The 14,523-nt window shown below is 43.9% G+C and overlaps 1 protein-coding gene across 3 annotated transcripts in view; it reads left to right on the top strand.

The window, feature by feature from the left end:
• The first annotated feature begins 9,829 nt into the window (after positions 1-9,829).
• The window catches only part of PPP1R21 (protein phosphatase 1 regulatory subunit 21), a 33,417-nt gene continuing 28,723 nt past the window's right edge, over positions 9,830-14,523 (top strand). The window contains exons 1-4 of one of the 3 annotated variants that reach the window (XM_069799932.1): positions 9,861-9,977; positions 12,243-12,357; positions 13,047-13,115; positions 13,538-13,684. In XM_069799932.1, the coding sequence (XP_069656033.1) occupies positions 12,313-12,357; positions 13,047-13,115; positions 13,538-13,684 (261 nt within the window). In that variant the 5' untranslated portion in view covers positions 9,861-9,977; positions 12,243-12,312. Of the gene's footprint in view, positions 9,978-10,720; positions 11,503-12,242; positions 12,358-13,046; positions 13,116-13,537; positions 13,685-14,523 lie in introns of all 3 variants that reach the window. The other 2 variants (XM_069799930.1, XM_069799931.1) reach the window with 2 other exon arrangements.

Raw genomic sequence — 14,523 nt, 5'->3', positions numbered from 1 at the left:
GCGCTGTGTTCTCTCTTTATCTACAGACCCTGGTTCTGGTCTCAGATGGTGCTCCGAGTGCCCCACCTTCCCACGTAAACCCCTTCCATGAGATGGGACTGGTGTAAAAAGCCAAACGTGTAATTCATTGTAGGTTGGTTAAGACAGTCGCGTGCATGAGGAAGTCACCTGTAAAATACTCTATCAGTCCATAGTAGGATTTGCTTAACAGTTAGGTTCATCCATAGCTGGCCCATAATATTTGAAGAGCATCTTATTAAGGCCAAGATTTCACCCTTTAACCTGGAACTTGAGGAATGTTTTGACATCTTGGAGATTGCTGACATACTACTGCATACCTTTTGCCCTCCTGTGCAAAGCATTTGTTTAAATAGAAACAACTCACGTCTTTTTCTGATGAAACATCTGTGATTCTTTACAGTTCCGTATCCATATTGCTGCGGCCAAGTTGCTTGTATGATATTCAAAGATCAACAGCGTAGCACAAGACAGGTAATTTAAAAAATGTGTCCCTGGATAAAGCTGCATAGGTCTTGTTTGGTGTTTTTTTTTTAGTGTTTACTTTCTTTAGGTATGATTTACAGTTCTGTTGGGTCTTTATACATAAGGCCGTATGGAAGGTGGGACCAACCCCCTCTTCACTGGTGGGAACGAAATACTCCCCATCCCACTTTCTCCTTGCCTCGGCTTGCTGCTCCCGGGCCAGCTTTCCCCTCCAGTGCACGCACACACGGGCGCCCTTCCAGTGCCCGAGAGGGAGAAGTACCACGGGAGGGAAACAAGATCTGACATGATGCTTATCTCTCTTAAAAGCAGACATTGGTCCATCTCTTCTATTTTTGTTTTTTTAACCTTCTAGTAGCACCAAGTTAAGTTCCCTCTGTAGGAGCTGATGTAAATACAACAGTTCCTTTTGCAATACTTGAAGTGATACGGTAGTTTTTAACAAAGACTTGCCTTTATCACCGTATCAAATAAAATTTAAATCACAAATTACAGAATATATATGCACTATTAATATCTTTGATTTAGTGTTCATCCTAATATTACTGATAACAACTGCTCTAATTAGTTTGGACAAAATCAGAGCTATGTAACATATGTTAATGATATCTTTCTAATTGTTATTCACTATATTATGCTAAGAGAGCCTTAAGTTCGTTGTTAAATTTCCCAAGAGTGTTTTCCTCTGTTACGACTTTGCTGGAAATTACCCTCTGTATGGAGCCACAACTCTCGAAATAAAGCATTAACTGAAGCAATTACCCACTTATACCAGCTGTATTTTAAGGACATTTGTTGAGGAAATGCTTAATAGATTAGATTTATTTTGAAAAACGGGCTGTCTAAATTTGACACACAATGGGGTTATACTTTCACAGATCTTGAGCTTCCAGATACCTGTAAGTGTTCTTAGTTTGAGTAGTCTGAGTAAATACATGTAGCTCTGAACATCTGGTGTGCTTAGAAGTAATCACATAGGAGTATTAGTCCAGCAGTGTTATTGTGAACTTTCTCAGCATATTTGGACATAGAAACTCTCTTCCCCGTTTATACCCGCGAGAGTTGTTCTTGCACCTGAGATGGCAAAGCAATATTGCCTCTGCTTGAATTTTCAGTCTTCGGATCAGTTGGGTTTCTTGTTCTCCCTTTTTTTCCAGCAGGCTCTCCTGAAAGCTGCCTGCTCTTACAGTTATAAACTGCTTACAGCTAACATAAGATTATTAACTACCCTCTGCCAGTGTTAGTTTAAACAGCTCTTCGTTAAACATCAGTGTTTATTTTCCTATTGCATCAGTACAAGAGCAATCATTTCCCTCCTTAGGCTCTTGACTTATTAAACAAACCAAGACTATTTGGTTTCCGTTTGGAAGACATGATCTTCATTCCTCTTAACCGCTTCTCTGTACACCAATTCCAGTCTGAATTCAACCTGCTGGCACATGCATGAGAAGAGCTACTGACACTCTTCTAGAGTGCTGGTGCTTTTTGTAACCTGGCCTTAATATTTCCCTGACTTTGCAGCACCAGTCTTGCCTGCTATGGCCTAGGCTTGCCATGGCCTTTACCAGTCACATACAGTCATCTAATCCTGTTATCAACTAATATGTCCATGTCTTTGTTCTCCTCCATCACTGCCAGACAGTGAGGCCCCAGTCGGCAGAAAAAGTTGGTAGTTCATGACCTGGAACATGATTTAATGAGATCTGTTCTGATCCTGAGTCTTCATGATCTCTCCTGGTAGCCTTCCTGCTCACCAGGAACTCCTTTTTGGTGCAGCCCGTTGCAATAAAGGAGGGACAAGATTTGTCAGCCATGATACGTATTTCATCAATGCATGTTGCCATTCAGCTCGTTTTGCAGTTATCTACAGGGTTGGGGGTTTTTGTTTAAAACAGTGGGGACAGATCAAAGGTGTCTTTGCCTCATGTCTTAATAGGAGATGCTACATCTGCCATTGTCACACTTCATTTGAGTCATTGGAACGACTACCCTCAATCAAGTACTTGTCTGTGCTCTTTCGGCGTTCAGAGAAGGATATCGAGTTTCTTAAAACTAGGTATGTCTACCTGAGTGTTGCTTTTATGCTGGTTGCCATAATCTACATTTCCATAGCATCTTGACTTTCCAAGCCCTAATGGGCAGCACACTAGATTGGACTGAATACCTAATTTCTGTATCCATTCCAAAGATGGCGGTAGCAGTTAAGCACTTGGGTATTTTCCTGCCTAGAAATGCAGGTTGGTCCCTATCACACCAACCTCAGAAGCTGATGTGCTTATGTGCTTTGCAGTTGGCAGGCAGGTGTTCAGAAAAATCTCTGTAGGTGCCTCTATCAACCTTCACACAGCATCACTTTTAAAAATAGATTTCATGCCTCAAAGGCTCTTTTTGATTTAATTAACTTGGTATCCTGGTTTCTTACTAAGATCCAGTAGGTTCCCAGCTGTTTTAGATGCTAAAATTAGCTCAGCAAACTAAATTATCAGTTAGTTTCGGTAAGGGTACATTTTATTCTCTCTCATAAGCTTTGTGCATGTTTTCAGAACTGCTGGTGGAGGTTTGCATGCTCTGAATACACAGCCAGACCTCCACAAATTACAGGCATTCTGCTTTTCTTTTGGCTCTGAGTAATTTGAAGAGATTAAAAATCCACCTGTGGAGTTTGACTACGGTGTGCTGGCTGAAATGACCTGCTGTTTCGCGCAGACTCTGCGAGCCCTTCTGCGGGGCTGGTAAGTTGTAGGCAGAGCTGAGCCATTTCAAAAGAAAAGATGTTTCCTTAAATCTCTGAGCGGCTACACAAATCTGGGTATTAACTCGAGTGTGATCGTGTTGTATGCTACCTTAAAAAAATGATGCTGCCGTGCTGCATGATGTCACCTTGACCCAATCATAACCCATTTTCAGTGAGCATAATGTTAACTCCCCAGAGAAGCATCCGCTGAGTGACAGCAGCATCCCATGCAGCCGTTGCTAAGCGACAAGATTCGGCTTTCAGCAGGATCTAATTTTAAAGTATTTAACCCTAGATCTGTCAAGGTTCATTATTTCCGATGTGGTTGTTAATCCCTACTTGTTGGTGTCCACCTTCACAAATACCGTGGTCCTGGTAGTGTTGCTGTTTTACTTATCATATATAGTGGCTCATAACAAAGAGAAGCGTAAGCACCCTGGGTAGATCTTGATACCAAATTTCATTTTAGTGCTGGTCTATACACAGAAATAGGGGGTGCAATCAGAGGTGGAAAATAGTGCATTGTCATTCTGTGAATCTTTGGTGGCTCGTGCAAGTAGCTTGCACCCACTTTCTTTCTAAGGAATGCTGGTTTTCAGATGAATGAGTGCCTGTGGATGGGTAGCTGGCAATAACAATTAAACTTCAATTTTTAGTAATATTACGTGTCCTCTTACTTCTAGATGAATTTCCTCTAGGTTAAGCAGCTTGTCTTCTTATCTAAAACCATTCCAAAAAAGCTGCTGTCGTTTTGAAATTTAGGGGGTTTTTTAATCCTGGAAAACTTTAACTCTTAAATCATTACATAGAATATTTACAGATCATGCTGAAGTTCTGCAGAGGTTGGGGGTTTTTTGTAAATAGTTTTCTGTATTTTATTTCTTTCTAAAGAGTAGAGGCCTGGAAACCTACTCCCATATTTTACAAAAAAAAACCCCCAACTTTCTGACTGTGTCATTCCTTGATTAATTATTACACGCATCCCTGTAAGTGCACTCACGTTCACTCCTAGCTTCTTAAAGGTATGTGGTATTTCACTCAGCTGAAATAATGCTGCTTTTACTGTTCACTATCATAACCATAAAAAAAAAAAAAAAGAAAAACACTGAGAACTGCACCCCCCCCCCCCCCAAAATGTAGTAAAATACAAGGAACAAAAAATTAGATGGTTCACATCTTTTAAAACTGCTAATACAGTTCATCTCAGCCTCGTAACCCCCCCTAAGATTCTTCCTCCTCCCATTGTTAGGATTAAACCCAACACTGTGTTGCTCCTCACACTGTTTCTCCTTTCCAGTTCATAATAATTCGCAAAGACAAACCTGTGTCCGCCAAGGCACTTTTTCCAGCAGTCAATTTGATCGTAACACTCCCCTGCTGCCTTTTGATTCTCCCGGGGCATCCCCCCTTCCACTGCTTCAAGTTCACGTTTCCCATCGCTGGGCTTGCGATGTACAAACAACTGTTCATCGCATTCTCCTTCTGCATAGTGTGTTGTGTCTTCTCCCCATGCTCTGGAAGTGATGAACCCTGCCCCATGTCTCCTCCATCCCTCTTCTTTTTCCGTGACAGTCTTTATGCATGAAAGACCTGGCTTTAGCTCATTCTAAAAGTCCAATTTATTTTTGCAGGTGCCACAATCTTTTTACAAATAAAAAATAATTTCAAAAAAATCTTCATTAACAGGAACAATTCTGATTCAAATGTTTCCAAAACTACTGGTAAACCTTCCAGATCTCTGTCCTTTCTCTTCCCATGTGTCTGGAGATTTGAGAAAATTAAGACAAACCCATGCCATCTTTGCTGCAGGTAACAGCTCCTGGTTGTCAATGTTGCTCACATGGGCGAATCGGGACTTCTTTCAAAGGCTTGCAGGTCTGTGTCCACAACTGGTGCATGTGAAAGGGCATCTATTGCTCACTGTACAAGCTTCATAATGCTCCTTCTCAATTCAGTCTTTTATCTTTCTCTATGAAATTGGACAATTTGTCTCTTGGGCTTTAAAGTACATTGCTTTTATTTTTCTTTCTCCAGCAAACGTGCAAGACTGTAGAATCTGAGTGCAGGCAGTCTTAGCTGGGCCAACACTTCTCAGCTATGGCCCCTGCAAGTGTGAAGAGAAGAAAAGCAGGAAATGAGTCTGTAGAAGATGTGCAGACCTTCAACAAAAGACGGCAGAGCTAGGGAAGAGGTTTCATCTTCCTGGAAGAGGGGGAATTCTGCATTCGAAAAAAAAGGAAGAAACAAAAACTTTTTCAGCTGTTACTAAGTTCTGTGGTTTTATGGAGCAAGTATCAGTAAGGATTTGCTGTGAAGATACAGAAGTTGCTGCTGTTGCATGAAGGGCTGGTATGTGTTTTACCCGAGCAGAACGTGAGCTGCAGAGTGAACTCTGAATTATCACAGGCAGCTGCCTGCTCAGTTTTTCCATCTTGTGTTCTCAGCAATTTCTTTTTACACAAAGGTACCACTCCCCTGGCCATGCACACACCCTATAGATGACTCAAGCTATTTATCCTATGGGCTGGGAAGGGACGCGAGAGACAGGCTTGTTTTCATTTCTATTTTTAAATGCTACGGCAACACTGAAAATATGATAACGAAGACTAGAAATAATTAAAAGAAACTGTTCTGTGAAGTGCATATCTGTACATGCATATACTTTTTTTTTTTGAGTACTTGGCTTTTTTTTTTTGTTTTATCAGAACAATCAGATTTAGAAAGAGGTGAAAGGTTATATATAACAAACGGTTTGTTACAGAGTCACCATGAGAAATAACGAGCGCATATCATGAGCACATATCCTGCTGTTCATACTTGCCGTTGCTAAGATAACAGAAACAAAACACCAGTTTAGGGTGTTTGCAGCTTCCGAGGATGTGGTTTATGCATTGCTTGTGATAGTCTGATGACTGAAGATGGCTCCCTTCCAATCATTTTTGAATTTTTTCTGGATCTTAGAAACCCTTTTGTTGTGAGTACTTGTAAGCATATAAGTGATGACAATGAATTTTATTTTCCCAAAGCACAGAAAACATCCTGGATGATTCAAAATATATTCTTTGTTTATTTCTCTACCTGCACCTATTCACAGGGTATGTGAGTACAAGTTCTGACTAATTGGACAGAGGGGAAGGCACTGTTTGAGCAGAGAAGGGAGGATAAACGTTCTCTTGAAAATAGAACATATGGAAACAATCACTGTAATTCTTAAATAAATTATTTGCCTTGAGACAGCATCTAAAATTCAACACCCATTATACTAGCTGCTGAGCACAGACATCAGAAAAGGATAGCCTCTGTTCCACTGTGTATCCTTTGCTCTCCATTCTCCCCCATGAAAGCCAACAAGACAAGCAAAAATGCTGTGACCCTTGTAAGGGATTTCTTTGCTCAACACGTCATGTTTTAGCTTGCATTAAGTTCTGCTGCTGTAACGTGTACTTATGTTCATGTGGGTGGATTTGCAGAAGGTAGTATTTTTGGGGGTCCTGTGGCAACCACCCCACGCTGCTTGGCATTCCACTCACTTGACCTCTCTCGCTCTGAACGCCCGATGACAGGATCAGTCCTTTGCAATTACACACTGAGTCACTGACAAGGAAGCATTACGACACCATGCTGCAGCAACACGCATTGTGCGCCTCTCCGGTGCAGTGGTTGGATAACCTTGCTCTCTAGGGAGAGAGGAGTGTTAAGAAAGTGCTTGCGAGGAAACAGCACAATAAAGACATTTTTTCACAGCTGAAAGTAGGGGAAGTAGCACTGTGGCTGCAGTGACAAATCAAAAGGATGAATCTGAGAATTTCCTATGAAAAAGTAAAAAAAAAAAACCCACCAAAACAAAACCCAAGCCACATAACTTTTGTTACCTGTATATTTGGGGAACTTTGACTCAAGCTGTTCACCAAGTACCACCATGGAATGGCGATAAATTCTAACATTATATGTTCCTAACATTATAGGGACTCCAGGATCCATGAGAAACTGGGTAAAAGACAGGACCACTTTAAGAGGCTGGCCTGATGCTTAAAATACACTGAAGTAGAGCTGTTCTGATGAGCCTAAAAATCGTGCAGTCAGCTCTCAGCCTTACAGCCTTTAAGCAGTAAAAGCACCCGTCTTTTGATTCACTCCGTCCCCTTGTGTTTTAAGAAACTGGCATTACCTCTCATGATAAATGCCCTATATAATGTACATTTGGATCTTGCCATTCTGGATGGATGCAGGCAAATAAATCCTGTGTTCCTCCACCCTGAATGCTAGCTGTCCAGTCAGAAACACTGTTGTTGTCAGTGGGAAAGCAATTCATTCTGCTACAACTAGGCACTGTAATTCCCTCAGCTCCCTTTCCCAGCTTTCAGCTGTGAAACCTCTCTGCCAGCATTCACTGCACCAGATACAAGAAGAAAATTTTATCACAAAAGCATCTTTGAATGCAGCGCAAACCGGGAGCTCTGTGTTTTGCAAAGTATGTTCAAAACATTTAAATCTAACATTTCATGAAAGACATATCCTAGAAAATGGAAACCTAAAAATGGAGGCTTAGAATCAATTGTAAATGTTTTTAATAATTTCCCAGTATAAAATTTACTGCACTGACATGTGAGGACATACCATGTTGCTGTTAACCCTGATGTGCTGAACAGCATTTGCAAACTCTCTTTACTTCGTTAAGAACTTCTGTAAGGAATACAAAATGGAGTGGAAGGAGTAGTCTAGCAAGGCTCTAATGCTAAAAACTACAGCTTCCGTATTTCTTATTCCAGTACTGCTATTTAAGCTCTTCTGGTCACGCAGAAGAGCGGCAAGATCATTTGGATGAATAGTGACAATATGTGTTTTGCTTTTTTCCCCTTTTAGACTTCCTAAAAATGTGCAGTCGCTGTTCTTGGCAATATGGATCAGCGACATGTCCTCCAACATTAAGACTTCCTGTGGAGATACAAACATATTTGCTAATCTGGCCACCATATCGTATTTAGTGCTTGCCAACTCCACTACTGTGCTAAGCAAAAGAATAGCACGCACCACCAAAGCCTCAAGACTATGGAAAAGGATTAGCTTCCATTACAGGCACCCGCTATCTATGCTTACTTAAGGGAAACAAAGAGAAAAGGAGGTAAGAAAATGATGATTTAGCATCTCTAGCACTACCCACTACTGAGGAGAGGCCATGAAGACACCATGCTGAAATCAAGTGGAAAAAAATGATACCATGGAAACTGAAGAAAAATAATAACTTGCTGTTACATCTCTATCCTAGACCAGGAAGCCCTTAACCTGCAAATCACCAGATGCTCAGCATATACTGGTGAAGTATCATCACATTTTTCCCTCACTATTCTTTTCCTTACACATCTGTTTCCAGTCATTTTCAGAAAGAAAATCCTGCATTGGCTGGATATCTGGCAGGACCAAATACACCTATTATGATGTCTTCAGATTCTGCTTAAAGAGTGCTGATGATACGCATTTAAATGTTTGGTAAATCTGAGGATAAAGAAGAAGAAAATAGGAGATAATTAGCACAGCCTAAGCAATCTCTAAAGGAGGGTGGCTGAATGGTGGAGAAGCTGAAAGAAGGCTCTGAAACAAAGGGACCTGCAGGCTGGAGGCAGCAGAGAAGGATCCCCTCTGGGGAACCAGAGCGTGCAGACACTCAAAATGACCCCGAAACCGCCGGCACTGCGGGAACAGACGATGTACCCGCGTTCCCCTCCATTAGGATCTAACAGTTGAACGCAGGAGTAGGAAGCGCCCAGCGCTGGCACCGACTGATCCCGCCCCTGGCACTCGCTTGTTGCGAGCCGTGAGAAATTACTTAACTGCCTTTCGTTTCATGTTTTCACCTACGGACCCGCGGCAGATGTGTTTGCCTCAGTTTCCGCGGGTATTCCGTGTTTTATGTTAAGACAACCGCCGTAGCGCGCTCCCAAGGAGCCGCGCACGACGCTCTCCGCTGCAGGCCGCCTTCACGGGTCCCGCGCCTGCCTCTCTCCCCCGGCAACGCAGCCCGAGCTCGGGCTCCGCCTGAGGAACAAGCCCCTCAAACAACCGCCCCCCGACGGCGCCTGGGACCGGCGGGGCCTCCGCGGCCTGCGGAAACCCGCTTCCCCCGCCGCGGCGGCCGCCGCCGCGCATCCCGGCACCGCAGACCCTGGGCTCCCCCTAGCGACAGCCTTGCCTCGGGCGGGGAGTACGCGGGACCGGCCCCGGCTCTCTGCCCGAGAAGGGGACGGCGCCGGGGCACCGTCCGCCGCTGGCCGGCCTCGCCGTTCGCCGACGTGACCCCGCCGGGCGGGCGCCGCTGCCGCCGGGCGCGGCCGGTGCTTTTTGGGCGGGGTGGGGCCCCGTAGCCTCCAGGCCGCGCGGGGCCCCCGCCGCCGCCTGTCACTATGGCAACAGAGGCGGCCACGCTCGCCTCACTGGTGTCACGTGGCCGGGCCCGTTTCCCTCTCCCACCTCCTCCCTTACGGCCCCGCCCTCCTCCCTGCCGCCATCTTGGAAGTTGGGTCAAGATGGCGGCGCCGGCCACTTAAGCTCCGCCCCGCCCCGCCGCTCGGCACGTGGTGGGGGTGGCGCGGTGACGTCACCGCGCCTCCGCTGTCCCGAACCCGGAAGTGCGTCTTCCCTTTCGCGGGCGTGAGGGGCCGGCGGCGGCGGCGGCGGCGGGGAGATGGCGGCCGCCGCGGAGCTGCAGGGGAAATACCAGAAGCTGGCTCAGGAGTACTCCAAGGTATCAGGCGCCAGAGCCCGTCCCCGACGCTCCGTGAGCGGCCGGTGCCTCCCCTCCCTCCAGCCGCTCCCTGCGCGTTACCCGCCTCACGGCCGCCTCTCTGAGGGGAGGGGGCCTTCCCCGATCCGCCCGCGGGGCTGCCCGTGCCTTCGCTGAGCCTGCTCCGCCCCGGTGCCACCGTGGGGCGGTGGGGCCGTGAGCTCTCTCCCGCCCGGCTTGGCTGCCTTCGGCGCTGTGCTCCAGCCGGAGCCGGGGGGGGGGGCTGGTCAGGACTGAAACGCTGATTTTTGTGGCGGCGTGAGGTGTTTGGGGCTCGAAGGTTGCTTTTCCTTGAGGAGGAGGTGAAGGCAGGCTTGGGGAGGTGCGAGTTTGCAGGTGCCGAGGGAATTACGGTATTGCCGAGTGCCGGCTGGGCAAGCTGGCGTGAGGGGCAAAGTGGCCCTATCTGCAAAGGATCCAGTGGGACAGCTAATGGGTTCAGCCATGCCAGGGAAGTGAAACTAGCAGTGCTTTCCCTTGCGTTTCTATTTCCCAGTCAGGCATAAGGCTTAGTTATCTTCTTGGGTGTGAACATTTGTCGAGGTCTTGGTCTTGTATCTTACCCATGGACTCTTGAGTTTGCTTTGGCTGGTGGATGTGGGAGTTCAGTGGTGTTAGTAGTGCTTGCAGTGGTGTTGCAGTGTCTTGGAAGTGAGGGCACTTGATTCCACACTTGCCTCATGTCTGTTCCCATTCTTCTGCAGCTGCCCTAGGTGACTCTGCCTCCCGTTTCTGGTGCTGCTTAACAGAGTATTTGCAAAGACTTCTGGCCCATAGCGGAGAAAGCCTTTCCAAGATGCTCGAGATGATTTCTTAAATGGTGGAGCCTTGCTTAATATAGAACTCTTCATTCTTGTTTCTTCACTAAAAGGAAGAGGACACCGTTGGTCTTGAATGGCATAGTTCTTCAATGGCCTTGGGAAAGAAAGGCAGCACTTTGGTTTTGTGTAGCCCAGCATCAGAGTGTTTGGCACACAGCACTTGACTGTATTTGACACCTTTCCCTATGTTACAGAACGATGTTTTCTTTAAATACTATTCGCCTTGGAACTGCTATAAAAAAAACCCCTATACAGAATCTAAATTGTTCAGAGATACTTTTGTCTAATGCTTCCACAAAATCATTTTAAGAAAACTGAGTTCACTTTGGGGCTTTGTAGGTCAGAGTTCATATTTCTTGTTGCTTTCTACAGTGGCTCTGCTGTACCTTGGAGATTCAAAATGGCTCGGGACAAATTGATTGAGGGATTTTGCTGCTTGATTCCCAAATGAAGCTTTGAAATGTGGACTTTTGACTATAGCTTCTGAAAGTTCCAGCTGCTGGATCCTCTTTCTTTTAGTATCATGGTGTCCAAAAGCTTTCTTTGAACTTCATCTTGCAACTTTCAGCCTGTGATGTTTTATGGGTTCTTTATGGGAACTACTTTTTAGTCTCGTCCCACTTCTTGTGCAACAATTCCAGGGCATTGTGGGATCCCCTTTGCAGGTAACTCTTCGTTTTGTGCAAATGGTCAGTTTTTCAACTGGCTGTTTATTGTGTGCAGGTGGAAATGGAGAGTAGCCCTGGGAAGCTATTTGCCTGTTCGCTTAATCATGTTGTGGAAGCTAAGGGGAGAGGTAGACAAGAGCTTGATATACTCAAGGAGTGCCAAGGGAAGTACCTGCCAAAGAATTGCTTTCCCTCTCAGTTCACACAGCAGTCCAGAAGAAGGATGTGTATTTTCAGAGTCTCTTCTTCGCCTCGAGCCGCAGCTTCTGGCTCTCTCGCACAACCCCGATGGAAGTAGTAGTCAAAAAGCTCTTTCAACTTGTGACAGCCTTTGGTGGATCACACTTCAGCTTGGGTATCTCAATGCAGCATGATTGAGCTAGTTTATTCACTGCACCTGACATGTTCCTGCATTAGTAGCTGTGGCAGAAAAAAGGCATAGAAAACTACTGCACTGCTTTTTCTTGCTAGGGAAACCCTGTGCTTGGAAGTATTTCTGTGATGCTCTTGCAGTTTTCTTCTCTTGCCTTTGTGATGCCTGAACAGCACAGTGGGAATACTGCAGGGCAAAAGCCTGTGCTTAGCAATGTCAACTGACTTCTGACCTTTCAAATATATTCAGTCATCAGACTGAAAAGGTTAGCCATTGCTGTTTTACATTGAATTTTGCCTTTTATGCATCTGCCAGAGGTATTCCCAAACACTATACAAACCCTTTTAATTTATATCTGCAACAGCTGGACTCAGACATGTCAAATGAATACAAACTGCCATTGAAGAAACCAGGATTCAAGCAATTATCAAGGAATGGGAAGATGGAACTCTCAGTATCCTCATTGCTGCAGGGTAGAGGTACTCTGTGAAGTGACGGGACAATAGATTTCTTGAGTATCACTTTTCACCGCAGTGATTTTTAGCTCAGATTTGTGAATGATATAAGTAAGTCTTGGAGGACTTTTTCTTCTATGCTGTTCATGCATTTTTCTGAAGTGTTTGTCAGGTTGTTCTCTCTGGGTCACCTGCTGCTACCAGTAATAAGTATTTTCACATTAGAGTATAGTTGAGCTCTTCTTGAATCAATACAGGTTTTGACTTTATTGTGAACCCCGATTATGTTCCAGAACCCGTCATGAACAGTTTTGGGGAGAAGAGGGGAGAGGCAGAAATAGCACTGAATATGAGCAAGAACTTGATTAGTCAAGGAAGAAGTTGCAGCTCTTCCATATTTGTTCACTGTTCTTCAAACCTTAACTATATTTAAGTAACTAATTTTCCAAGGTACTTACTGAGTAAGAATTATGTTCTATTTGACCAAAATATTCAAGATGGTAAAGTTAACTTCTTGTTTCTTGGCAATTCAGGATATGAATTGGATCCTTTTTTCAACCTCATACCACTACTGTCTACCTGAACAGAATACTTTAAAAAGCATGCACATCTGGTGTTCTCATGAGAGAATACGATGCTTTATGCACATTGTAATGAATGGCTTTTATTTATTCCTTTGTCTTGCATAGTTATTGGCATCTCTTATTTTTCAGCTTCGAGCTCAGAACCAAGTACTGAAAAAAGGGGTTGTAGATGAGCAAGCAAACTCTGCCTCTCTGAAGGTAATCTTAAAAACTGCTCGTGTCAGATGTATTAAGCTGTGACAAGATGGGTAAACAGGAATACTTTTTACTCAAAGTATTGTGATTAAAAGAATAAAGGAGGAACTTGATTTAGTAAAAGAATTTCTGTTCTGCAACTAGTTTTCATTGTTCTCTGTAGGTGCTGACTTTGTAAAAGTGGAAGGTTGCTTCTTGGTGATTAAGTTGTAGAATGAAGTACCTACTTGGAGTGTCATCTGTGGGCAGCTCAAGGAAGTGAAATCTGCTTTTAAGTTTAAAAGCAATACTTTTGCCTCTTCAGTGTTCAAATAGTGAAGAAAGCAATTTTTTAATGTGTTAGTTTTTTAATGTGATGCTTCTTGTTGAAAGCATGTGTGAGAGTAGGTGTGAAAGTTTTAAAATTAAACTTCTTGGTCATTCAGGAGCAACTGAAGATGAAGGATCAATCACTGAGAAAACTGCAACAAGAAATGGACAGCTTGACCTTTCGAAATCAGCAACTTGCCAAGCGGGTGGAGTTACTTCAAGATGAACTTGCATTAAGTGAAGCTAGGGGCAAGAAGAACAAGGTATGTGCTAAAGGCAAAAAACTTGCTTAGCAGATGTCTGCTCCTTAAGTGTCAATATCTTATCCTGATTTCTAGCAGTAGTTGCTTTGTGTCAAGGGTTGAGCTGAATGTTTTTGTCAGAACTTGTGTTATAACAGATGTGAGTGAAAATACCCACAAAGCAGGTATTGATACATATATTATGTGCTAAGCAGTTCTGCACTTTTCTTTCTAGTGCATCAGCTAACTGATACTGAATTGCTGTCTCCCTTTCCAGATATTTATTAAGTGTTCAAACATCTGGGAAAGATCTTGGAGCTCTGTGATTAATCAACTTCTATGAAGGAAACTGATCACCCCTCATTTCCTATCCCCACCTCCTTGCTTTGTAATTTTGATGTCGACAGTTAACTCTTCAGCCGATGATTGTAGCTTTTCTAGTTGTCTCTTCTGTGAATCTTGTCAAATCCTCTGAAATCTAAACTTTTAGCTAGTATTCCGTATGTTTTTTCAAAATGACAGAATAATTTCAGTACTGCGATGTTTCTCTGCCAAAATGCTTGCTGATTAAACCTGGTTATATCATGTTCTGTCTAAAATCAGCCATGTCTTCTGTAGGTAACATCAGAATGCCGGGGTGGTGTGTCTGGACTTAAATAATTCTCAAGCATCCTTTGCTACCTTCCTCTTATGAGGAAACGCCTCTTAATTACTGACATCTTTTCTTTTTTATTAGCTCCCAAAATGCTGTAGCTATCAAGACTGACATTAAAGAAATCATTCAACTGATAGTAATATGATAATCTTCCCTACTTTTTCCCTAAACTCTTTTGCATTTTTTTTTGCTATCCAGTTCCTTG

This window comes from Haliaeetus albicilla, chromosome 13, assembly GCF_947461875.1.
Source record: "Haliaeetus albicilla chromosome 13, bHalAlb1.1, whole genome shotgun sequence".
Lineage (NCBI taxonomy): Eukaryota > Metazoa > Chordata > Aves > Accipitriformes > Accipitridae > Haliaeetus > Haliaeetus albicilla.
The sequence above is the reverse complement of the archived record's forward strand: the minus strand, read 5'-3'. Positions and strand labels throughout refer to the sequence as shown.